The 26,458-nt window shown below is 46.5% G+C and overlaps 1 protein-coding gene across 1 annotated transcript in view; it reads left to right on the top strand.

Moving 5' to 3' along the window:
* Positions 1-6,526: 6,526 nt before the first annotated feature.
* MTAP (methylthioadenosine phosphorylase) overlaps positions 6,527-26,458 on the top strand; it is a 43,203-nt gene continuing 23,271 nt past the window's right edge. The window contains exons 1-4 of the mRNA XM_032308791.1: positions 6,527-6,759; positions 18,434-18,520; positions 19,915-19,973; positions 23,124-23,291. Of these exons, the coding sequence (XP_032164682.1) occupies positions 6,727-6,759; positions 18,434-18,520; positions 19,915-19,973; positions 23,124-23,291 (347 nt within the window). The 5' untranslated portion in view covers positions 6,527-6,726. The remainder of the gene's footprint in view (positions 6,760-18,433; positions 18,521-19,914; positions 19,974-23,123; positions 23,292-26,458) is intronic.

The raw sequence follows: 26,458 nt of genomic DNA, 5'->3' as shown, positions 1-26,458 counted from the left end.
AAAACTTCATGTGACGATAGTGATACTAACTCCCGTCCTTGTGCTTTCTCCAACTTCACATCCCATCCGGAGTTTGATTATGCTAGTTTGCTTTAATCTTGTACGAACTGCAGGCCCCGGGAGAGGTAACATTTTATTTATTTATTTTTAAGATCTTATTTATTTATTTGACAGAGAGAGAGATCACAAGTAGGCAAAGGGGCAGGCAGAGAGAGGGGGAAGCAGGCTTCCTGCTGAGCAGAGAGCCCGACATGGGGCTTGATCCCAGGACCCTGGGATCATGACCCGAGCCAAAGGCAGAGGCTTTCTCTTAATCTTATCTGTGGAATGGAGGTTAGAACAGCGTGTGAGGATTAAATGAAGAACAGATTGTTTTCAATAAAGATTAACTATTTTATTGCTGCTTTTGAAGATACACAGAAGACAAAAAGGACCCCACCCCCAGTTTACTTTTAAGACTTTATTTTTTAAAAAAAAGACTTTATTTCTAAAAAATACATGGATTTAGCAGTGAAAGAAAGATATGCTATTAATTTCCAATAATTTAATTTTTCTCGGTTGCCCCTAGGCATGCTTTAAGTTCTAAAAACAGAATGAAGAGCAGAAACCATTCAAGGACCCAATCTCTGAGTCTCTCATTGCCTTAGTTTGGGCTGCCATAACAAAAACGCCACGGACGGGGTGGCTTAAGCAAATGTTCCTTGCAATTATGGAGGCTGGGAAGTTTAAGCCGAAGGTGCTGACGAATTCAGTTCCTGTTGAGGGCTTGCTTCCTGGCTTACAGATGGCCATCTTCTCATTATGTCCTCACATGGCAGAAGGGGCTGGGGAGCTCTCTTGGGTCTCTTCTACAAAAGCACTGGTCCCCTGGGGAGCCTTGGTGGCTCAGTCTGTTAAACTTCCAACTCAGGTCATGATCTCCTGGGTCATAAGATGGAGCCCCAAGTCCTCAGGCTCTGGGCTCAGCAGGGAGTCTGCTGGGCGATTCTCTCCCTCTGACCCTACCCCGACTTGCACACACTCTCTCTAAAATAAGTAAGTAAGTAAGTAAATAAATAAATCTTTTTAGAATTTTTAAAATTAAAAAAAAAAAAAATACAAGCCCTAATCTCACTCATGAGGGCTCCACCCTTATGACCTAATCACCTCCTAAGGATCTCACCTCCTAATACCCTCAGCACCAGGGTCGGGGGGGGGGGGGGTGTCACGATTTTGACACGCAAATTTTGAAAGGACACAAAGATTCCCTGCATAATACTTGTCATAGTTCTGACTGTGACACACTGATCAGAACAGATTATGTTGCAACTGCAGTATTAAAATATATCCGAACATTACAACTTCCTGCTCCTTTCCTATATGGAGCACAGGAAGGTTGTTGCCTCCTTAGAACAAGATCAAACATCCTCTCCCTCACCAAGGGAGGTGCGTCAGGTTGTAGCCTGCTTATCCCATTACAGAAATAATAGTATCTGCCTCCCACGATGTGAGGTTCCTAGGATTCCAAGATAGAGGATTATTCCGGTAATCAGAGTATGTTCTTGATGAGCATTATTCTAGGGACAGTGGAAAACTAGACATGATTTTTCTTCCATAAATCCAAATTATATGCAGCTTGAGTCATCTTCCATATCTCCAGAAATGAGAGGATAGTGAACACTGAAGAAGAGATAAGATGAGTTGGAATGAAAGCTATTTCTAGCCATTTCTGGGGTCCAATGGACTTGGAACAGAAGGAAGAGATGGAGAAAACTGGGTGAGTAGCACTTGACTGGGTTGCAGCAAGACAGTTCAACAGTGGGGCACCGCCAGCTGTCTCTAGCACACCGAGTTAAATATAGACCGTTGGAATTGACTTGCTTGTCTCATTTCAAAGCATGTGGTTCTTCCTTCAACCAGAAATACAGACGCCAAGTTATATTTATTGTTGGACACTCTGCTTTCATTAAAGTTCATTCTTAGGGATTGCTACCTAAAATGTGTTACAGATATTTTTTAAGGAAGTTATTTCTAATTCCTTTTACAAAGTGTCCTGCACTAAATGCATTATAAATATTAGATTTAAGCACTATTTTCTTCTCTTGTGACTTAAACCTATGCTTCTTTACTCTGACAACAGGAGCATGAAGCATTTTTCTTTATTTTTTTCTTAAAATTTTAGTATAAGTAACAATCACTGACCTATAAGAGAAGTATAAGCAATTTAGAAAGATCAAATTAATTAAGCCTTCTGTGACAAAATAAACCCCAGTCTCTAGTACCAAAATGTTCATGTTAAATGGTATTACGGCCTACACTAAATGGTGTCAGAGAGAAGATACATAACTGTATTTTTAAGAAACTAATAAAATAGTTTAATTCATTCAGTTATTTCCTATAATCAGGAGTGTTAAAGAACTTTAATTATAGATAAATATTTTATTTACATACCAAATTTTATATATATATATATATATTTATATTTTTTTTACAAAACATTACCTGAAGGCTGGTTTTGTACATATTTACATACCTTTTCCTTTTTATCCTAATAAACACGAACCACTACTCCCCATGGCTGGGGAAAGAGAAGTTAATTATTTTGAACACTGCCTATGGAAAAGTTTCTCTGAACACAATTTTGTTAAGGTTTGTCATGTCTATTTGGGGTTAATTTTTTTTTAGTGGCCACATTGTATACAATGATGACATTAAGGTTTCTGAACCTGAATCTCTACCAATTCAGACATCTCTGGGAGTCTTTGTGCCTTCATCAAGGGCTTGCCTAGCTGGAAATCCGAAGGGGCAACAATTGTTAAAATGTATTATTATTACTATTAATTTTCTTGTTGTCCTCTGAAGATATTTTGTTGACAATGTCCTGCTACATCCAGAGTAGCTTTCCCTAGCTTCCAGTGCCAGCCTGGAATGGCCGAAACGTCCCTACCCATAGTACCTGTGATACAGGAATACTGTAAAAAAGATCGAACCCACAAGAAATCGGGGCTCTGCTGGGGCACTCTCTGGTTATTTAGAATTGTTATTTTGTGAGTTGTTTCAGCCATCACAATTCGACAGCTTTAACACGCCCACTTGAGGAGTCCCCATCCAGCACGGACACGCTGGGCAGGAGCAAGAGATGTGATTATTTGATGGGAAAGCTGCTATGGTTGACTGAGATGATACACTGCACGAATTTGTGTGAAATTTCCTCTTGGATATTTGGTGATCCTGGGATGCTTAAAAATCTTTCAAAAGTCTTTAAAAAATAGCATGTCGTATAGTCATATTTAAAGACACAAATTAGTGGAGGTTCTGCCCCTACAAAGTGACCATAGGACAGTGAAGAACCATTGCTCAAGACGTGGTATGGACATCTATGGGCAACACCATCTCGTACATTGCTGGTTAGGAGCTAGAAGCTGGGGAGATGTGCATGAGGAACTACCCAGAAAGGAAGAAGCTATTGAAACATCTGTCCAGTGTCATAATCAGAATTGTTGTGAGGTGGCCTGGGTATTCCTTTAGGATTATCTTAGAAAAACAAGGGTACAGGTGAACAGAGGGAATTTATGGGGCAAGAACATTAGGGCAGAGCAAGATGTTACTTTCATAGAAAGACTCTTGAGATACCTGTTGTCCTGTTGAGAATTCCCCACACTGATCAAAAAGAGACCACAAACAATTAAAAATTTTGTCTTCCATTGATTCTAGGACCTGTTAAGGAGAAATTATCTAAAACAGGGAAATAAGCCAAAAAGATTACTGTCTATCTTTTCAAAGACACATTAAGGCCTATCCAACAAGTCTGCCCAAGGGTCATCTGCTTCCAGGGTGGGTGGCAAACAATGGCCCTCACCCTTAGCCAAATCAGCTCTCTGTTTCTGCATAGATTCAAACGAAGAATGATTTTTACAATCATAAGTGGTTGTGGGGAGAATCTAAAGAAGAATAATATTTTGTCATATGTAAACAATATATAAAATTCAAATTTTAGTTTCCATAAAGCTGTATTAGAATATAGCTATGCTTATTTAATTAGACCTTGTCTACGTTTTCAAGCATCACACACTCCTTGATTTTTGCCTCTTAATGGACAAGGTTTGCAGACCCCTAACTTAAGGGCTCTAACTTTGTTTTATTTTTCTTATTGAATAGTGTTCAGATTCTGAATACATTACTATTTGTTATGATTGATTGCCTTTTTTTTTTTTTTTTTTTTGCAAAGCTGAAAATGGTATCTGTTGGTAGACAAGGCAACCCTAAAGGCTGCAGTTTTATTTTTTTGTAAAACATAAATCAGTTTTGTATCTAATTTTGCTATCTTATTCTAACATTCTCTTTTCTGTGGTTTCAGCTTCTTACATCCTCCTTTGAATTAGCTTTGCCACCCTGCTAAGTACGTCTTCTGACACAGGCTGACTCTGTATTCATTTACTATGTTTTTAACTGACAACTTATTTTGACACATTCTTCTAAAATGAATTCTTATGAAAAGAACCCTGTAGGAGCACATGGGTGGCTCAGTTGGTTAAGCATCTGTCTTCAGCTCGAGTCATGATCCCAGAGTCATGATCCTGGGATTCAGCCCTATGTTGGTCTCCCTGCTTAGCGGGGAGTCGGCTTCTCCATCTGCCCCTCACCCCACTTTCATGTTCTCTCTCACCTTCACTCTCAAATAAATACATAAAATCTTAAAAAAAAACAAAACTGTAATGGCTGTTGCAGGTTCAAATGACCTGTAATTTGCCAGTCCCGTGCTCCTAAGTATTTGCATGCTTTTTTTCTCATAATACATAAGGATGAAAAGGGCAGGAGTCCCCTTGGGATGTGGGTGAATTTGTCTTGAACCACCTGACACACACACACACACACACACACACACACAGTGCCTGACAACCAGCTGGTGGGTGGGTGCTTGGTTTCTTACAAGAGATTAGAAAATTGCTTAAATTTTGTCTAGAATTGCTAATTTCCCCATAGTAATGGCTTATTAATTACATCCCTTAAAAAAAAAAAACAGATTTGGGACAATTTTCCCTTCACAGACATCCCATGTTCAAGAGCAAATGATTGAGCGCAGACCTGCAAGTTACAGTAGAAAAGTCCAGAAGCCAGTTGACCCCCTTCCGAGTTTCCACCTCCTTCTCCGAGGATCTCCTAATGTTTCCAGGATGTAAACTGTTTACAGGGTCAAACGTTTGTTAGAGACACCATACTGAGTAGAAACTGGACTTGCTGGTCACATCAAAGCACAGAAACTGATCAAGGACTCCTAATCACCAAGCCCCCGTAAACCCGAGGGTAGCAGGTCTCCCCAATAGTTACCTGATCAGTGGGCTTCCTGCTCCCCAGTAGAGCAATCAGCAGAAAGGCTCCTAAAAAAACACATTTGAGGGACTTCCAGCCTTCTGCCCTTTCAAAAGAACGTCCCAATCTTCTACTTTCTATTCCTTAGCCATTTCATTTTATAACTTAAGAGAAATTAAAAAAAAAAAAAACACACAACAACTTTACACTGTAGGAAAAGTTAGACCTAGATCAAAATGTAACAAGGGAGTGAAAGTCTTTACTATTTCGGTAAACAGGTTGTATGGGCGCCCCCGGCCCCCAGGGATATTTTAAATGAAATTGTGCTCGTGTCTGGTGTCCGTGTTTCGCTGCTGGAGGGAAAGAGGGCAGTATATGCTCCCACAGCCATCTTCCCACCCCCGGGGGATGTGCAGTATTTGTGCGTCTCAGAACACGACTGCCATCCAGCATTTCGTTTTGGAGAGCTTAATTCATCAAGGGAGGATGGGGAACTGGATTATCCCAGCAGGGAAGGGGTGGGGATTTTGAGAAGGGATTATCCAAGTGGAGAGCTGGTGCGGTGCGCTCGAGGGGGCGGGAACGACGAGTGTGGAGCGATGAACCCACGCGTCTGGATTTTGAATCTAGGTGTACCGGACATCCGCCGGGGTGGGAGAGGTCAAACATGGCCTTGGCCGCCTCAAGCCAAACTGGGGGGTTGGCAGTGTCTCACCCTCTTAAAAGCCTCCTCACAAATTTAAGACGACTAAGCACATCAGAAAGGCTACCCGGTAGCAGGTTACTCTGTTTCTTTCCTTTTTGTCATGCCCGAGTCTGGGGTACCCCAATCTCTGCGCGGTCCCCCTGCAATTAGGGACAGCAGCAAACCCCTGGTGGCGGTGGCGGGAAGAGCAGGGCGCGGCCGCCGGGCGTCCGCAGCTGGAAGGAAGGTCGGCGCACAGCCAGTTCCCTCCGGAGGAGTCTCCCTCCCGCGAGAACTTCTGGAAGGCGGACCGGCCTGATTGTCCCCGGGAGGCCGAGAACGCAGCTACGGGTGTGCAGAGTGCGGGGTGGCGCTCTTCCTCGTAGGGATCTCGCAAAAGTTAACGGATCTGGCTCAAGGGCACGCACAGAGCGTGGGCCAACACCAAGGCTAACCAACGATCTCCGTTACTATCCTAGTCGTGAACCCGATACTTAGAACCGAGCTGGAGAAAGAAACCACGGAGAACCGGAAAGGTCTGCAAAAGGGGCGGGACGCGGGAACCTCGAATTGAGTAAGGGGGTGGCGGGGGCGATCCCACGCTAGCAGCCAATCCAGCTGTCCCGGGGAGGAAGAGGAGGAGCCAGGGCCATCCGCGGGACTCCGCACTGCTTCGTCGCGCGCTGCCGCTCCGACCTCCTCCGTTGCTGGGCCCCGCGAAACCGCCACCGCAGCCGCCACCCCACGCAGACATGGCCTCGGGTGCCACCCCCACGGCAGTGAAGGTGAGAGGAGCCGCCCCGGCGGCTGCGGTCCACCCTGCTCTGTGCGCTCGCTCCCGCCCCGGGAGACCGCGCCCCAGGGCCACGCGCCTGGCCTGTGCGCCCCCACCACCGCGGCCAGGGTCTGGGGCCGGGCCCCGGGGTCGCTTGCCCAGCGGCGGGGGTTGGGGGAAAGGGAACGCTTGCAGTCTCCCCCCACCGCCCACCATCACCACCACCTTGGGCTCAGCGAACCCGCGCCGCGCCGAGAATGGGCAAGCCCCTTTGGAGAAAAGCAGGGGGCGGAGGCTGCGCCCGCCCCCCAGCCTTCCCCTGCACTACTCCTTTCCCCCGGGCCCGCGCGGGGTGGTCGCCTGAAGCTGCTGAGACCAACTCCTAGTGCCTGCCGTGCTCAAGTCTTCCGCTCCGACTCGGCTCTCTGAGCCCACGTGAACTGGGTGCTTGCTTTTTTTTGCAGGCTTCCGGCTTTTTTCTTATTCTTCCTAACGTAGGGCTTTTCTGGCCTGAAGTTTTGCCTGCAGCGCAGCGCTTGGGGAATTCTGAGACTTTGGGACCTCACCGAAATGGAGCACAGGGCCGCTCCCTGATTGGAGGCCTCTGGGTTTAAACTGCATTGTTTGCAACCTTGAAAGTTAGAGATCAGTTTCCTTGTGCCCTCGGATCGCACAGGTCTCTGTACAAGGCGTCATTGTTCGGTGGGAGCTTTGGCCAGAGGAGTGCACGAGTTCTGAAGGGTGCAGCGAGCTTCCCTGAGGCTTTTAAACACTTACATCCTGGTTGGTGTCTTGGGAGAGAGTGTGTAGTATTACAGTGCAGTGGAAAAATTGATGCTAAAACTCAAGATCTCTTCCAGGTTGTTGATTGGCCAAGAACTCAGTTAATTTGACTTTCGAAATTCTTGGTGGGTGGGATAGAAATGTCTGGGGTAGATCCGTCTTCATTCTTCCTGATGAATCAGCTCCCGATTCCCGCCTCTGTGTTTGTCTCTTCTGGGAGCGGGCAGATCTCTGCCCTGTGTATTCAGCCAGAATGATGGGTTTATCAGGCTCTTAATGAGACACTTAACAAGGAGAAGGGGTAGGGTGGAGAGTGTTGCTTTCTTACTCAGAGACACGAAATTCGTTTTTCCTTTTGAAAAGAATCTTGGATTTAACAAATACTGGCAGAACGCCTCTCCCTTATCAGTAGCAGAGAACAAGGCAGAACACTGTTATGATGCTTACCTGCAGCTTAGGGGTCCTCTAAGTGGGGATTTTCCTGCAGGGTCTGCCTGGCTAGTTACAATGATCCGTCTGTTACATGACTGAAACTTACTAAATGTCAGTGCTTCTAAGGGGGAGGGGAAGCAGAAATTAATTTTCCCTGTCTTTTCTCCAGCTGCTATTGTCAAAGGTCTTATTAGGCCACCCCTTCCAATGGGTAAGCAGGAGGTGATCACCTTTTCCTTGCAGGAATATGCTTAAAGTGACATTAAAATAAGAGAGGGATGATTTTTCAAAAATTTTTTATTTAAATTCGATGTAATGATCATATGCTGTATTAGTTTCAGAGGGAGAATTCAGCAATTTATCGTTTGCATGTAATACCCAGTGCTCATTGCATCCTGTGCCCTCCTGAGTGCCCATCACCCAGTTACCCCATCCCCCATCCGCCTCGCCTCCAGCGACCCTCTGTTCTTTCCTTAGAGTTAGAGGAATCTTTTATGCTTTGCCTGGCTCACAGAGGGATGATGTTGATCATGGTCTCACTTCAGTCTTGTTTGGCATTCTTCAGCGGCGTAGCTTCCAGGGCAAATTAGCGCGGTGCATTTAACTGCAGAATGGGCGCTGATTAGGGCCCTGCTGTAAATATTGAATGACGTATATTTTTGGTCTTGGCGAGCTGCTGAGTGTAAAATTAAGAGGGACAAACAGTGCTAGGCCTGCCTGCTGATTGCTTTTTTTTTTTTTTTAAGATTTTATTTATTTATTTGACAGAGATCACAAGTAGGCAGAGAGGAAGGCAGAGAGAGAGGGGGAAGCAGGCTCCCCACTGAGCAGAGAGCCCAACGCGGGGCTCAATCCCAGGACCCTGAGATCATGACCTAGGCCGAAGGCAGGGGCTTAAACCCACTGAGCCACCCAAGCGCCCCTGCTGATTACTCTTTGAGCTTAGAAAGGTGACGGCTCCACGATGGCAACACTGAATGCCCCAGACTGCTGAGGGGGCATCCAATACAGGGGACAGCAGGTGCTAGTGCACAGAGCAAACCAGGGTCATAAAAACCATACTCTGTCCCCAGATCATAGACTGGAGAGCTGGAACATTCTGAAGACCATATAGCTGCACAAACCCCTTTTTGTAGACATCAAGCTGAGGCCTGGAGAGGTCAACGGAGGTGTCCAGAACAACACTGCTGGAACTGGATAGTGACAAAATTGGGCCTAGAGCCTGGCCTTCCACCAACCAGATGCTATGAGGCGGTTCTGAAATTGGACATACGGTCTCTGGGCCCTGTTTTATTGTGTGAATAGAGAGATGCACCTCCCCGCCCCGCCCCCACCCGGTGCCCCCTAGGTGCTCTCCCGTGGTGTTAATGACAGCTGTTGTCTGGGAGGACCTCGGGGAGACAGCGTCCCCCAGCGTCAGCCATGGGCAGGTGGTCTGCATGACCATGAGAGGGCCAAACAGGTCTTTGGCACCCTGACAGAACATTCTGAAGGGCTCTTTCAGCGGCCTATTGCTCCCCCAGGCAGCTGCCCAGCCTTTGCTCTGGCAGATTAGACATAAGCCTTATTAATCATGGTTGTTACAACAAGGAGGACATATGGTCCCATCAGAAGTGGGTAGTGGGCTATTAACAAAATGGTATGAAGAGAGACAGATAAGTCATGGCATCTAAACTGGGATGAATGGGCCTTTTCAGCTCTCCTTTTGATGCCTAAGAGTGGTTGGCAAAGGCCTTCATGCAGGAAGTCCTTGAGTGACCCTCAGAAACCAGGGGACAGCTGACCCATTGGTCCCAGTTGGAAGCCAGAGGACCAGCGAACCTTCATTTTTATGCTTAGGGCCACGGTGGCGTTTTGGGCAGGACAGCATTGCCGGACCTGTGGTGCATCCTGCCCCCCTCCCCACAAAGTGCCGGTAGCCCGCCCCCCAGTCCTCGTGGCAGCCAGAAATGTCCCCATGGGTTCCCAGACACTCCCAGGAGAGCTGGTACATGCCCGGGTGAGGAACCTGGGCCAGATCTCTGAGACAGAGACTGCCTGGTGAGGAGACGTGAGAGCAGCCTGGTGTGTGTCCCGAGTAGCAGAGAAAGAGCAGGAGACAAGGGGCCTTCTGTTGTTGCCGGGAGGGATCTTTATTTTTATTTTGTTTATGCTGGATGTGGGAGCATCGATGGAAACAGTGACAGATGCTCATGTGTCATTTCACTTGATTCTCACCATTCCACGGAGTAAGGAAAAATCCTAACCTTCCCAGTACAGATGAGCAGACAGGAGATAGAAATGTTTGTGTGCAGTGGACCGTCGTGCTTCACTGGGACTGTGATGGCGGGGTTCTAGTCTGGGTCTCAGAAGCATCTAAGGCAGTATTGGCCAAAGTGTGTGATGCATCTGCACCCACCTGGGGATGTGTTAGAAATGCACCTTCTCAGGCTCCATCCCAGTCCTGCCGAATCGGGGGTCCAGAGGGGAAGCCCTGCAGTCTGGGTTTTAAGAGCCTCAGTATATTCAGATGTCCGCGAGAGTGTGACTGCTGCCGACCTAGAGAGCTTTGAAGGGGCGAGGCATCTGCATTTTTATTTTTTTTTAATTTTTTTAAGATTATTTATTTATTTATGGACCAGAGAAAGAGAGAGAGAATACAAGCAGGGGGAGCTGCAGAGGCAGAGGGAGAAGCAGACTCCCCGCTGAGCAAGGAGCCCGATGCACAGGACTCCATCCCAGGACCTCAGGATCCTGATCTGAGCCCAAGGCAGATGCTTAACCAACTGAGCCACCCAGGCACCCCAGGCATCTGCATTTTTTAGCAACCTTATCAGGTGATTCTTGGCATATGAATTTCTGTGGCTGCTGTAACAGTCACCACAGACTGGGTGGCTTAAAAGCCTGTCCAGGTGTTCTGTCACAGTTCTTGAAGTTAGAAGTACAGGATGAGCCCTGCTGGACTCAAGCCTGGGTGCTAGGGCACCTTCTCTTGGACGATCCAAGGGAGCGTCTGTTTCTTTGCTTTTCCAGCTTCTAGAAATCACGTTGCCTTCTTCCTTACGTGACTGTCTCATAAGGACACTTACAGTTACATTTAGGGCTGACCCGGATAATCCAGGGTGATCTCCCTCTCCCCAGACCTTTGACTTCCTCAGGTGAGGTAACACGTGCAGGTTCTGGGAATTAGGACACAGACAGGACCTCTCTCGGGAGCGCTCAGCTAGCCCAGACCGTGGAAGTTCATGGTCTAGGCCCTGGGGTGAGGGTACTCAGTGCTGGGAACATGTTTGAACTACCCGAGGAGCTTTAAGAAAACAAACCTTGCCCTGCCCGATTTATGGAGTCTCTAAAATCTGGGACCCGAGCTTTGGTATGGAAAGCTCCCCGAGAGACTCTCAGATCCAGGAGCTGCCCTAGGGGGAGCCCTGGGAAGATTCCTGTAGTCCAGCAAGTGGAAAGCTCTACAGAATACAGGAAGTGTTGAGGAAAAGCCTTCTCCAAAACTGGCAATTTCAGGAGGCAAACTGTTTCTTCAAGAGGGTGTCCATTAGAGTAACATCCTGACTTTGCGAGGGGAGGTCTGTTAAGTAAAAGCAATGGAGTTCTGAGCCCTAACGTTTTCTCTGACCAGAATATCATATTCCTGTGTTAGTGTGCTAGAGCCGCACTAACAAAGTACCACACTCTGGGTGGGTTAACCAACAGAAATGTCTTTCTCTGGAGCCTGGAGGTGGTGGGAGGGCCAAGATCGAGGTAGGGGCCACCATTCAGAGTGGATTAGGGCTCTCCCTTGGGAGTTCATTTAACCTTAATTATCAAAGATCCTCTTTCTAAAAATCGTTACATTCTGAGGTATTGGGTGTTGGGGCTTCAATGTAGGTTTTGGGGTAGGGATGGTGCAGCCTGTAAGCAGCACCTACAGGGGCGGCTCACAGAGAGGCGTGTCTTGTCCGAAATCGAGCCACCAGCAATCTCTGTGGACCGTATTGCAGGTTTGGAACAGGCCACCCAGACTGAGACATTTGGCCAGTCTCTCCCCACACAGCTGGGCTTCCGGGATTTTACAAGTTCTCCTGGGAGGCTTTGAAGCCAGGTTGGCTCAGTAAAGGAAGAACGTTTGTCTGTTGGCTTGCCAGATATGTCCGTGGCACCAGAGCTGAAGCCCTGAAGTGCTCAGGGATCGCCGCCAGCTTGAGCTCTGGTCCTTGCGCCTCATTGTGAGTGAGGCCCTTAGAGGCAGCCCACCTCCCTGGCATGAGCTAGCCTCAACTGCTTGGGCTTCTGTGTTTTGAGAATGCCATCTTGGAGTGTTAGGTTCTTTAAGGTAGTGTATCTGGGCCTCAAAGTGATGGTGAGGGGTTATTGAAACCAGTTGGGATATGTGAGGTCTCCTGGGTCCAGGTACTAGGGGAAATAGACACAGGGTAGGGGTTCATAGGAGCCCTTTCAGCCTTGCTGGACATAACCATTCTGGCCAGATTAAGCCAACATTTAGATAAAGTGCTTTTGCACTCTCAGGGAGGAAGTCAAACCCTCTTCTCTTTTAAAGGAAATTGACCCAGTGGTCTGTCAGGGAGAAAGTGTGGGATGAACCAGTAGCTGTTAGAAGTTGTCAGTGACCGTGACTGACCAGGGGTTCTCTGTTTCAGAACTTTATCTCATGTAAGGAAGTCCTGGCTGGGCAGGATTGGACCAGAAATTCCATCCCAGTCCTCAAATATATTTCTAGGCAGTCTAGGATAACCTGGACTAAAGGGCTGAAGCTTCTGGCCCAGGAGGCCTGTTAAGGTCGTGTCGTTGCTTCCCGAGTGTGTATGAGGTCACTGATGGAGAGGCCCCTCTCTTTTGAGGTGTTTGCTTAGATCTCTCGCTCTGTGACCTTGGCCCAGAACTTCACCTCTCTCAGCATGTTTCCTCAGTACATGGAGAGAGTAAAACTTTCTTGATGGGGTATGATGTAATAAAGGACTCCTTTTTTATTTATTACAAATTATTTATTTGTAATAAAGGGGGTATTGGGAGACAGTTCATCATAGCAGTTGAGTGTGACATGGTTCCCTTCTTATGATTTGTTCTTCAAGTTTCTTAATTTGATGCTTTTGCTTTGTCTTTGGGAAAATGGGTATAATACTGGAGGGCGTATCTTACGGGGTGGTTGTGAAGAACAAATGAGGTAAAGTGGCTGGAGCACTTAGCACAGTGCCTGGGACATCTAAGTACTCAGACACAGTGACTTTATTAGCAAGGCAGGTAGGGATCAGCTATTGCATTTAGAGGCTGCAAGGTGACACATAATTAGGCCAGGGTGCTTGGGAGTTCCATCGTAGTTGTACTTTGCTGTGGAGCCAGCAGGTGGCGACATTGCCCCATCCTGACACGGATGGCCTCCCTCTGCTGCAGGAAACTGGTTATAGAGGTCCGTTTCCCCGTGTGTAAGTACGCAGTTACTACACCACTTGTCCTGTGTGCCTGTATGATTTTCTGGAGCCATTTGGGTGACTGAACATGCTCACCTACAGATAATTCCAGTGCCAGAGACCCCATCCCAGCCTCTGGGGGGCACAGCAGCAGCTCTTGCTTTCATGCCCAGTGCATGATCCTCTGGAGGGCTGAGTTACCAGCTACCTAATGCAGTCATGCAGTCGAGGTGCTGTGACTGAAGCTTGTGGCTGCTGACCGTGGGCTCAAGGGCACTGAACTTGGGCAGGACCCCTGGTTGGCATTTCTTAATATACTGCTACAGTGCTGGGCTAGCTTGCCCCAGACTGAGAGGTGGTTCAACAGAGTCAGTTTTGTTGTGTATGTACAGGTCTGAGAGTCCAGTGTTGAATCCAGAGTGTGAGATGCCATGGCCCAGGGTGCATCCAGAAACAGCCAAGTCCAACTGGTAATAAAGCCTTGGGGGGGGGGGGCAAAGGTTTTCAAGAGCAACAGAATCCCCCAAGATTAGGCTGAGAATAATTTCAGAGTCAGCAGTTTGGTTTTGTGACCTGCGGTGATGGTGCAGAGATGTATGAGATGAACAATCAGCTGGAGAAGGTAGCTGGAAGAAGGGTTAGGATTGTATAAAACCAGTTTACAATTTTTTTCTAGTGGATGGGCATGATTTAAGTGTACTGACTTAAATGAACACTTCTGTTGGCTTAAAAGCCATCATACTGGCTGGTTTTAGGATGATCTGTGGTGGCAAGACAGGAGAGAGAGGTGGGGTTGGCTGGGTGTAACCTGCTGTGGTTTCAACAACATGCCACAAGGTGGCACCAACTTCAAAAACTGGTTTAGTCACTTTAGGAAGTGGTGGGGACGCTTTTAAGGTTCTGAATCCTGTCACTAGCAGTTCTTCAGTGAGATCTCAATAAATTGTCCCTCCTGTTTTTTGTTTGTTTGTTTGTTTGTTTCCAGAAAATGGGGGTGGGGGGAGGCAGAGAGGAAGCCATTCATAATACTTATAAAATCAACTTGTGTAACCTGATCTAAAAATTATTCAGGTGTTAGTGACTTCTTAACCTGGAATTTTTTCTCAAGGAGCTGCTTGCTGTCTTTCTGAGTAGAAGTTTTGCTCAAGTGGTAATAGATTTAAAGCTTTGAATTGAAAAAAAAAATGCTCAGGTCACTTTCCATTTGGCTTCTAAGAAAGTGTCCTCTCTCTAACCTGTCACTGATAGTTTAAATACTAATTTTCCTTTAGGAAGTATCAGCTCAAAGAAGCCTTAATTATTTCTGTCATTTAATTTTTTAGTTGACATTCAGTTAATATTTAGCTGTCTTTGTCATTGTTCTTGTTTGTGTTTCTTAGTCACCAAATCAGATTAACTCTGGAGTTGCAGAACCAGGTTCCTGTAACTCGGATTAGCCCCTGGAAGACAAGGGCTGATGGGTTCATCTCTGGAAAATGCAACACAACTCTTGAACTTAAAAAAAAATTCAGAACTGCCTCTGCATTACTTATATTTACATGGATAGGAAGAATAGTTTGATTTTATAAATATACACGAGGCCAACTTTCCATGCTCCTCCAGACTCTTCTATCCGTGAACTCTTACAACTCTGATTTTAGTGGCATAGGAAAGAAATCTTTCTCCTTTTTTTATCAAATGGTATAGTGAGGAAGACACATGACCAGCTGGGCATACAGAATATTTTCTGTCCTGGAAGTCTTTTGAACATTCCTTGTTCCATTTAGTAGAGAAAATAAAATTGGTTAGAAAGTACTATCTGCAACCACATGCCTGTATTTTAGGTTTGGTTTTGTAACTTAAGCTAGCTAAAGTATCTTTCTGTGCTAATTTATATGTATGGTAAGCAAAACATGACCCCTGCTTTGGTTAATTCTGAAGTTTGAGGGCCCTCAGATGTTTATTGAATGGGTGATTGTTTTTCAGTAATGTGCAGTTTTTTAAAAACACCTGGGGCTGGGAGGAGTTAAGATGGTGGAGAAGTAGAGGATCCCAAGTTCGTGTGGTCCCAAGAGTTCAGGTAGACAGCTCTCACATCATTCTGAACACCTGCAAACTCAACTGGAGATTGAAGAGTAGCTGCGACTCTGCAAATAGAAACGCGACCACTTTCTGCAAGACAGGAGGTGCACAGATGGGAATCTGAGTGTTATAAGGAAAGATAAGTGCGACGGGGGCGGGGTGCGGAGGGAGCCTCTGTCGGCCGGCTACCGGCTACTGGCAGGTGATAGAGCAGTGGAGCACAAAAATCCGAACTTTCAGAAGTCCGTTCTGGTGAGGGACTTCCTGCCTGAAAGGTACCTGGGTGGCAAAGCAGGGAGGAATCCTAGGTGGTGACAGTGTGGTCCCAGGATCTCCAGGGTCACAGGAAGACCAGGGGTGCCTGAGGGCAGCAGAGCTCCCAGGCATCAGAGTGGGGAAGCCGGCTGCCATCAGAGCCCAGGAGTGGCTCTCAGCTTGGGATTATAATAAACAGAAGCACAGCAGGATCAGGCCACCGCTCTGCAAGCAGCCACCCAACCAGCAGCAGAACCGGCAGGAACCCCCTCTCTCTGCAGTGTAGGCGTAGAGGGAACATACCTCAGTATCACAGAAACCATCTACAAAAACCCCACAGCTAATATCCTCCTCAATGGGGAATAACTGAGAGCTTTTCCCCTAAGGTTAGGAACACGACAGGGATGTCCACTATCACCACTGCTTTTCAACTTAGCACTATAAGCCCTAGCCTCAGCAGTCCGACAACAGAAAGAAAATAAGAGCATCCAAATTGGCAAAGAAGCCATACTCATTCTTCCCAGACGCCAGGACACTCTACGTAGAAAGCCCAAAAGACTCCACCCTAAAACTGCTAGAACTCAAACAGGAATTCAGTGAAGTGTCAAGATACAAAATCAATGCACAGAAGTCAATCGCATTTCTATACACTAACAATGAGGCAGAAGAAAGAGAAATCAAGGAATCAATCCCATTTACAATTGCACCCAAAACCATAAGATACCTAGGAATAAACCCAACCAAAGAGGTAAAGGATGTGACTCATGAAAGAAATTGAGGATGGAAACACATTCCATGCTCATGGAAGAACAGAATCTGTTAAAATGTCCACACTACCCAAAGCAAGCTACATACTCAGTTCAATCCCTATTAGAATACCATCAGCATGTTTCATAGAGTTAGAACAAACAATCCTAAAATTTGTATGGAACCAGAAAAGACCCTGAATAGCCAAAGGAATGTTGAAAAAGAAAACCAAAGTGGGCAGTATCACCATTCCAGACTTCAAGCTCTATTACAAAGCTGTCATTCATCAAGACAATATGGTACTGGCACAAACACAGACACATTGATCAAGAGAACAGAATAGAGAGCCCAGAAATGGATCCCCAACTCTATGGTCAACTAATCTTCAACAAAGCAGGAAAGAATGTCCAATGGCAAAAAGACAGGTCTTCAACAAACGGTTGTTGAGAAAATTAGACAGCCACATGCAGAAAAATGAAACTGGACCATTTCCTTACACCACATACTAAAATAGACTCAAAATGGATGAAAGACCTCAATGTGAGACAGGAATCCATCAAAATCCTTGAGGAGAACACAGGCAGCAACGCTGCAGCGACTTCTTCCTAGAAACATCGCCAAAGGCAAGGGAAGCAAGGATAAAAATGAACTACTGGGACTTCATCAAGATCAAAAACTTTTACACAGGGGCACCTGCATGGCTCAGTGGGTTAAAGCCTCTGCCTTTGGCTCAGGTCATGATCCCAGGGTCCTGGGATCGAGGCCCACATCCAGCTCTCTGCTCAGCAGAGAGCCTGCTTCCTCCTGTCTCTGCCTGCTTCTCTGCCTACTTGTGATCTCTGTCTGTCAAATAAATAAATAAAATCTTTAAAAAAAAAAAAAAAAAAGCTTTTACCCAGCAAAGGAAACAGTCAGCAAAACTAAAAGGCAACCTGCAGAATGGAAGAAGATATTTGCAAATGTCTTATCAGACAAAGGACTATTTTCCAAATCTATAAAGAACTTAGCAAACTCAGTACCCCCCCCAAAAAAAACCAAAAATAATCAGTCAAGAAATGGACAGAAGAAGACATGAGCAGATATTTCTGTAAAGAAGACATCCAAATGGCCAATAGACACATGAAAAAGTGTTCAACATCACTTCGCTTCAGGGAAATAGAAATCAAAACCACAGTGAGAGACCACCTCTCACCAGTCAGAATGGCTAGAATTAGCCAGTCAGGAAAGGACAGATGCTGGCGATAATGCAGAGAAAGAAGAACCCTCCTACCCTGTTGGTGGGAATGCAAGCTGGTGCAGCCACTCTGGAAAACAGCATGGAGGCTCCTCAAAAAGTTGAGAATAGAGCTACCCTACGACCCAGCAATCACACTACTGGGTATTTACCCTAAAGATACAAATATAGTGATCCAAAGGGGCATGTGCACCTGAATATTTATAGCAGCAATGTCCACCATAGTCAAACTATGAAAAGAGCCCAGATGTCCACTGACAGATGAATGGATAAGGGATATTACTCAGCCATCAAAAAGCCCCAGGAAATCTTGCCATTTGCAAAGATGTGTGTGGACCTAGAGGGTATGACATTAAATAAGCCAGTCAGAGAAAGACAAATACCTTGTGATTTCACTCATATGTGGAATTTAAGAAACAAAAGAGATGAACATAGGGGAAGGGAAGGAAAAACAAAATAAGATGAAAATAGAGAGGGAGGCAAACCATGAGAGACTTTGAACTCTAGGAAACTGTTTCAGGAGAGGGGTAGGGGGCTGGGGTAACTGGGTGAGGGTTGTTAAGGAGGGCAGGTTGATGTAATGACCACTGGGTGTTATATGCAACTGATGAATCCCTAAATTCTGTCCTGAAACTAATTAAAAAAAAAAAAAATAGGGTTTAGCAGGAATGGAGATGAGTGTATGTATGTGAATAAATGGATTTGCTTGAATTAATGATTTTGTTTCTAGTGAAAAATGACCAAATATATTGTCTTTTTATTGTCTCCTTCAGATTGGAATAATTGGTGGAACAGGCCTGGATGATCCAGAAATCTTAGAAGGAAGAACTGAAAAATACGTGGATACTCCCTTTGGCAAGGTTAATATCCATCCATTCCACGGAGATGTGCCAGCTTTTCCCTTTCTTCTTGCTGGTTCAGTTGGTTGAACGTCTGCCTTTGGCTCAGGTCATGATCCCAGGGTCCTGGGATCGAGTCCCACATGGGGCTTCTTGCTCATCGGGGAGCCTGCTTCTCCCTCAGCCTGCCACTCTCCCTGCTAGTGCCCTCGCTCTTTCTCTTACACATAAATAAAGTCATATATATATATACACACACACACAAATAAATATATTTATATAAATTTATTTACATGTATTTGTCTTGGCAGTGCAGGGCTGTCTGCCCCAGGCTGACGGCCCAGCAGTCCTGTCATTGGTTCTACCAGCTGAGACAGAGTCCCTAAGAATGCCTGGGACCTCACAGGATTGAGAACATGCACACATAACTTCTCAGTTTTTATCTCTAGAAGCCAGAGACTCCTTTCTGAGATAGCAACTGTGCGTCTTCAGATCACTGGCATTCAAATTAGCTTCTAATTCGGGGCCTATAGGTCTTCCATATTAATTATGCAGACATACAGCAAGCAGGAACAAATAATGCAAAGTGGCCTTTTCTTAGTAAGTCTGGCCCAAGGGGCAGCTGAGTGCGGGGTGGGGGGATTTCCTGAGAATCCAGAAAGCAATAGCGTGACCAAACTGGAAAGAAGACACTTTTCCTTTTCTGTTAAAAGGGGGCTGCTGCTTCTCCCAGCTAGGATGAGATGTCTGCCTTCCCCTCATTCCGTGGTGCTGCTTCCAGACACAGTGGTTCTGGCCCTCCTCCGAGGATCCCTGTATCCGGCAGTTGCCACCCAGCCCTCCTTTCCAGCCAGGTCTTCCACTGACCTCATGTTCTCTACGTCCTGCTCTCAGCTTCGCTCATCTCATGGCCTAGTGTTTTCTGACCCCTCTCCAGTTCTCAGGACCTCCCCGTCCATTACCTCAGGTCATCCCATGGCCACCTTAGACTTGGTGAACATGGCAAGCGGTTCTGCGGCTGAGCTCTTAACTTCTGTGACAGTTCCCTCCTTACTGCGTTGCGCTCTCACGCCTGCCCTCTCGGACCTGCCCGATACCCTCGACACATCTGTATTTGACCAGCGTGACACCAGAGTCCCCCCGGGGTGCTTGCTACAAATAGATCTTACTAAGTGGTACCTGCCCACGCACCTGAGGCCCCCTCCGGCTCCGGTAAACCCCACGCCTGCAGAGGGCTCGGTGTTTATGGGGGGATTATGTCGGTCAAATCTGGACTCCCTTACTTCTTTCAAGTGTATCTTACAGGTTTCCGTGGATCTTGTTATGGCCCAACGATTGAAATGGCAGTTTTTTAAATTGTTTATATGTGAATGTTTTCAAGTCCTTGGGTTGTAACCATTCTTCGTTACGTTCAGCCTTCTGATGCCTTAATTTTGGGGAAGATCAAGAATGTTGATTGCGTCCTCCTTGCAAGGTGAGTTATTTTAAGCTTTTTGAATGTTGCTACTAACACGGTTTAAATTTAACTGAGATCCTGGAGAGAGTGGTGGTGTGCTCTTGAGTTTTTAGGGATGGTAGACTTAGAGTATCTTGTCACCTTTATTTACTGCTTACAGTTTTGGGGTAAATTATAGTGATTTTGGAGGTCAGAGAGCTCACCCCACTCCCCTTAGCCTGGGAAAGCGGTTGGACTAATCAGGAGGCAATAGAAAGGGTCTGACCAAAATTGAAGCTTCTGGTTTCAGTTCTGTGAGAGGAGAGGTGCTTTCCCTCGTTTATTATTTTTCTTCTAATTAACAAGATAAACTGCTTTATTCACGACCCCTTCTGTGGTAATAGCTACAGGTTTGCAGGGAGTGGGTTCCCGGTGGTATCCACACTCTGTGTCCTTGACGAGACCAGTGCCATTCCGCTGTGACCGGCGGGGAGGGAGTGTTGGCACTCAGACATTCGTTTTCTCATGCTGTGCACAAATTACCACAGGTTGAGCCGCTTTGAACACGGTGTCCCACATTTTCTCAGCATGGGGAGTGTGGGATAGGACTTTAGCTAGGACCCCTGCTCAGGGTTACGCAAGGTCACACAAGGTTTCCTCAGGGGCTTGTTCTCTTCTGGAGCCAGAGGTTCTCAGTCAGGCTTACCCGCATGTGGGCAGAATTCAGTTCCTCACAGTTGTAGGCCTGAGGCCTTCGGCTCTTGTAGGCTTGTCCACGGTCCCTGTCATATGGTTCCTTCCTGTGACAGTGGCTTATTTCCCGGAGGCCAGCAGGAGGGGCTCTCTGGGGCCAGCTGGCGAGGTGGCCCCTGATCGTGGGAGTGACCCCCCCGGCACCTTTGGTGGAGCCCATTGGCGGGAAGCAAATCACGGGTGCACCTGCAGTGGGGGAGGAGGGAACGACAACACTGAGCACGAAAATGGGGATCAGCCTAGAGTCTGTCTGCCACACTACATTTTGGAAACAAAAGTGACTTGCTGAATCCAGTGAAACTAAGTTTTAGTTTCAGATGGTCTCATGAGGTCAATGTCAGGCAGCCTTCTTTGTTGGTCCGGGGTCATTGCTGGAGGGTTGATTCATGTTTTTTCCAGGCTCCCAACAGAAAGCACCTGGTGGTGTGGCCCTCCAGTGAGGGTTTTGTCACACTCCTGCCCGTTGAACTGAACTGTGTTGGATTGTGTTTGTCCCTCGAATGCAAGTGTTTAATGACTTTGGGTTTTTGAATTTCTTTTGAAAATTCTTATTAGTGTTTTGGAGACCAGCCTTAGGAGAATGCAGACACTGTGTGTGCATTCATGGACCTCCGCCTTCTGAGAGGTCATCTGTGCGCTCGTGGTAAGAACCCTGACAGGCTGTGCCTGTCTGAAATTACAGTCAAAGCGTTTTGATGTTTTTCCCAATTCTGCTGGGGAACAGAAAAGACTAATAAAGTTTTCCTTCTACATGGGATGATGGAAGATATTTAATAACAACCCTATGGTGTAGGTAATATGATTAACCATTTTCTAGGTGGAAAAAATTGGATGGAGAGCGTGGAGTGGCTATGAGGAGGTCACATCACTAGTAAACGGTAAAACTAGGATTGAACTCAGGTGCTTTTACTGCAAAGCCCAAACTTAATCGTCATTGTAGAAAGTGAGATTTTTGTGTATTTACCTACTTCCTGAAAGCCTGTTTCTGCATTATCACACGTGAAGGACACTGGACTTGACAGTTGGCCTCTCCGGGGTGGACAATTACACCATTGTATTGGTAGTTTTTCAAGCAGGCCAGAATGATTTTAACTCTATGAAATACTGCTTAAATAAGCCTGTCACCTAACATGTGAATTTTTAAAAATAATTTTAGAAATTGGGTTCCCTTGACTGGCCATTTACTGATGCTCTCGGTCGTGTTCTGCGTCCCAGAGAGGAGCACAGACGAGGGCCTCAACCTCTCGGACTGATTCTAGCAGGAAAGATAGACACGGAAAAGGAGCTGTAGTTTGAGTTACCATCAGAGGCTAGAAAGAAAAGGGGATAGTGGTGTGACTTTAACTCAGTGGTCGTGGAAAGCACTTCTCTGTGTGGAGTGGAGACCTCGGTGGGCTCGAAACCTGAGCAGGAATGAGCGAGAAGGCCGGTGAGGCTGACATGGGGTAAGAGCTGAGGCTGTGTTAGGACACTGGTGCCCGAGTGACATGAGAGCCATGGTTAGGTGTTTGGATTGTATTTGAAGTGTGGTAGGAAATCGTTGGTGGTTGTGTTAGTTTGTTCTAGCCGACACAGACTGGATGGACACACAGATTTGCTCACAGTTCTGGGGGCTAGAATTCCAAGATCAAGGTGTCAGCAGGATTGGTTTCTTCTGAGGGCTTGGGGGCGGGGAGTAGGGAAGAACTATTCCAGGCCTCTCTTGTTTTGGCTCATGGATGACCATCTTCTCCCTGTGTCATCACACCTTCTCCCCAGTGTGCAAGTCTGTGTCCAGATTTCCTCCTTTTATAAGGACACTGGATTGGGGTCCACCTTAAGGACCTCATTTTTTTTTTTAACCTCATTACCATATGAAAGACCCTCTCTGCAAGTACATTTGCATTCTGGGGATTAGGACTTTAAAATATGAACTCTGGCAGGGGGAGGGGGCACCATTCAGCCACTAACAGTGGTCTTGCGTGAGGTGACTAGTTCTTGGACGAAACCTGCTAGTGTCCTGACAGCTGGGAGCTCTTAATTTTGAGTTTATTTACTAACTTATTTGGGTGATCAGACAAAGGAATGAAGAGAGTCGGCTGGAGGCTTGAGTTTCTCCTTCGATTTTGTGTCTTTCTTCACTGGCACCTCTTGTTTTCCGTGTTGTGGCTTGTGTGAAACCATCTGCCTCAGATTCTGGGGTGTTGGGATGCTAGAGGACAGACACAGTACATCTTCCATATGGGCTCTTGATAGGAAAATAAACACATACCACATAAAGGTGGCCTGCATATGAAGACCAAGTGGTTTGTATTTACAGTAGGCTAGTTATGCCCTGGCCTCGGCCCATAAAAGTGCTTTAATGGAAAGGACTGGAAGGCGCCGCCATAAACTGAGTTTTCTAACAGCATTCGAGTGCCCCGCTCGCTCACTGGCTGCATGTGCTCCTTCCCACAGGCATGGGAGACAACATACCATTATGCCTTCAAAAGTCAACTACCAGGCAAACATCTGGGCTCTGAAGGAGGAGGGCTGTACACACATCGTAGTGACCACGGCCTGTGGCTCCTTGAGGGAGGAGATTCAGCCCGGTGATATCGTCATTATTGATCAGTTCATCGACAGGTGAGCAGGCCCTCTAAGGTGCTTAAGGCTCGGGGGAGATCATTCCCAGTTCAAATGGAGGTTGTATGGGGGCTTGGGAAGGAGCGGAGGGCAGGCCCACGGATGTGCTTGAAGTTTTGCCTTGTGGGAAGTTGTTAAACAGCTGCAGACCAGAGTAAGAATCAGCTGTCCGGTGACCAGTTCCCCGCTCTGCCATTCCTCAGTTCGCTGTGGTCTGTAATGTGAATAGATAAGAACGCCCGCCCGTAGACACAAGCAAATGGCTTCATGTTTCCTTAGTTCCGCTGTCTGGACTCCACTCCCCTTCTCCCGGTTGTCTCCAGGACTTTTTTTAAGTTGTCTTTTTCAAGTAAGATTCCAGAGGGGGTCCAGTCGTGACATGTGGGAGCTAATAATGTTTCAGCCACCCCCTTTTACTCTTTCTCTTGTCCTGTAGCGTCCCTATAGCAGATTTTACAGATTGTTTCCTTAAGTGTCAGTGTCTTCTCCTGTCCCCCGTGTTTGCTATAAACCAGCTGGTAAATCTGGACCTGAGGAGAGCCAGGTCCACGTTCTCGGCAGGAACCCTCCCTTCTGCATTATATCGGCAGCCTTGTCATGTCTGGTTGTCTTTACATGGTGTTACGATCGACCAGTTGGTTCAAGAGCTAGGAGCTTTTTTATTATTTAATTGTATAAGTAATATATAACGTTCCTTTACCAAAAAATAAATAAATAAATAAATTCAGCAGTAATAGACTGCCATGATCCTAGACTTTTTCTGAATTTAGAAATTGTTGAAGAGTGGGTCCCATTGGTTAAGTATCCCGACTCTTGATAAGAGCTCAGGTCGTGATCTCAGGGTCGTGAGATCAAGCCCCACATCGGTCTCCACCCTCAGAATGGGGTCTGTTTGAGATTCTCTCACTCTCTCCCCGCTTTCCCCCTGCTCCCTCTTTCTAAAAGAAACAAATAAAATCTTAAAAAAAAAATAATAAAGTAGTTGAAATCACAAGTGAAGTGAGTGGTCTCCTAGGGGTCCCTTTCCATTGCCCCCAGTCCCCCCACAATTCCTGGTGAAAGGAACCACCTCCCAGAGTGGTATTTCAGAGGGAGACAGGTAACTACACTCTGCGCCTTGAATCGGTGGTGGGGAGAAAGGGCGCCGAGTTTAAGCCATCCAGTGGCTCCTGCTGCAGTCCCGAGACGATCACCTCTGTCCAGCCTACGTTCCCCATCTGCTGTTGCCGAGTTTTTTCCACCCAGGCACTGCTCCCACCTCTTCCACAGGAGGGAAGTTGATTCAGTCCAGTTCTCTGTGTTTTCTGTCTGTCAGGGAACTGTTCTAATTTAGAGTCCATCAGAAGCATTCCTGATGGTTTCTGGTGGAGTGAAACTGTTAGGTGAAAGTGTATGAAACTGACCATTCTCTAGGTTAGAAATGGTTGAATATCAGCAGTTTCTGGTGGTTCAGCCTAATAAATAATGGGGGCAGACTGAAATTCGTACATGCCCTTCACCTGTCATTTTTCCTGTTACTATTTCAGCACCTGACACCATGTATGTATTGTTCATCTTGCCTTCTAGAACATAGGTCGTGTGAGGGCAAAGACCCTGTTTGCCACTTTACCCCTAACACACATACACATGCCTGTAGTCACTCGGTTAGTATTTTTATGATACTTGTTTTTTTGTTTTGTTTTGTTTTTTAGATTTTATTTATTTATTTGACAGAGATCATAAGTAGGCAGAGAAGCAGGAAGAGAGAGAGGAGGAAGCAGGCTTCCTCCTGAGCAGAGAGCCCGATGCGGGGTTCGATCCCAGGACCCTGGGTTCATGACCCGAGCTGAAGGCAGAGGCTTTAACCCACTGAGCTACCCAGGCGCCCCAGAAGAAACGTTCTCTTAAGAGGAGGAACCCTAAGGGAATGTCATTTAGAAGAAATCTCAAATTTTATATTGATGACATATTGTAATGGTAACATTTTGGATTTATTGGCCTAGATGTGATATTGAAGCTAATTTTACCTCTTTTCCTTTTTTTAATGCATTTGTTGGAAAATTTAAGATTGTACTGGGTGGCTTGTGGTCAGTTGCTGCTGGTCGCTGTTTCTGAATAACTGCTGCTGGCCAAGTCAGTTCACCAGGCTTGGGCACATACATGATTTACTGTATGTGTGTCTCAGAAGAGAAGAGAATCAGCACTTTTTGCCTCATAAGGCAAAAAGTGCTTGTGTTGTACTAATAATGGCGCTTTGTTGAAGGTGAATCAGGTTCAGGCAGGCACCCAATGTGTCCTCTCGGTGCCCCACGCTGAGCTAGAGGCTGAGCTGCCTGTAGCCAAACACCCCGCCCCAGCTTGGGGAGCGAAACCCCAGCATTCTGTGAAGCCGCCCAGTGGATTAAAGCCACGGGGACGGGAGCCCCGGATCAGGTTTTGTCTTGGCTCTGTTTAGCCTCAGACACATTGGTGGCCCGTGGCCCTCTCTTCAGAATCCAAAGTTGAGCTCCGTTCTCCAGGGTCTGATCTGGAAACACATTTGCTTATTGCTGCCACTCTTCTGGCACATTCTCCTGGAACAAATATCCTCGTGCTAACAGGGCCTTCAGAGGTTGAGAGGGATCCTTTTACTCTCCCTAACATAAATGTGTGATAAAGAGTCAGGATTGGGGTGGGGGGGGGCTCCAGGGTGGCTCAAGTCGGTTAAGCTCCTGCCTTCTGCTCAGGTCATGATCCTGGGGTCCTGGGTTCGAGCCCTGCATTGGGCTCCCTGCTCGGCGGGGAGCCTGCTTCTCCCTGTGCCTCTGTCTACAACTCCCCCTGCTTGTGTGCTCTCTCACTGCTCTCTCAAATAAAATATTAAAAACAAAAAGAATTCAAGATGGAGTAGTGTGGCTGTTCTCGTTTATTAGACGGCAGAACTAAAGCACATTACTTCCTCTGCCCTTGGTGCCCAGAGTAGGGAAGACCTCCACCGACCTGGTCCCTCATCCTTGCTGTGCATACCTGAGAGGCCATCTAGGTTGAAGAGTGACAGGTGGCTCTGACTTCATAGTTGTTTTTAAAAAACATTTGGATTTCTACTCTAAAAACGGAATATACCTTTAAAGGAGTCTGATGGGCTGGAAACTCTTTTAATAAGCTCATTGTCTTCTGAAAATAATTTGGTTTTCTCTCTGCTGTGTTCC

Source organism: Mustela erminea, chromosome 12 (assembly GCF_009829155.1).
Source record: "Mustela erminea isolate mMusErm1 chromosome 12, mMusErm1.Pri, whole genome shotgun sequence".
NCBI lineage: Eukaryota > Metazoa > Chordata > Mammalia > Carnivora > Mustelidae > Mustela > Mustela erminea.
This window is presented reverse-complemented; position numbering and strand designations above follow the sequence as displayed.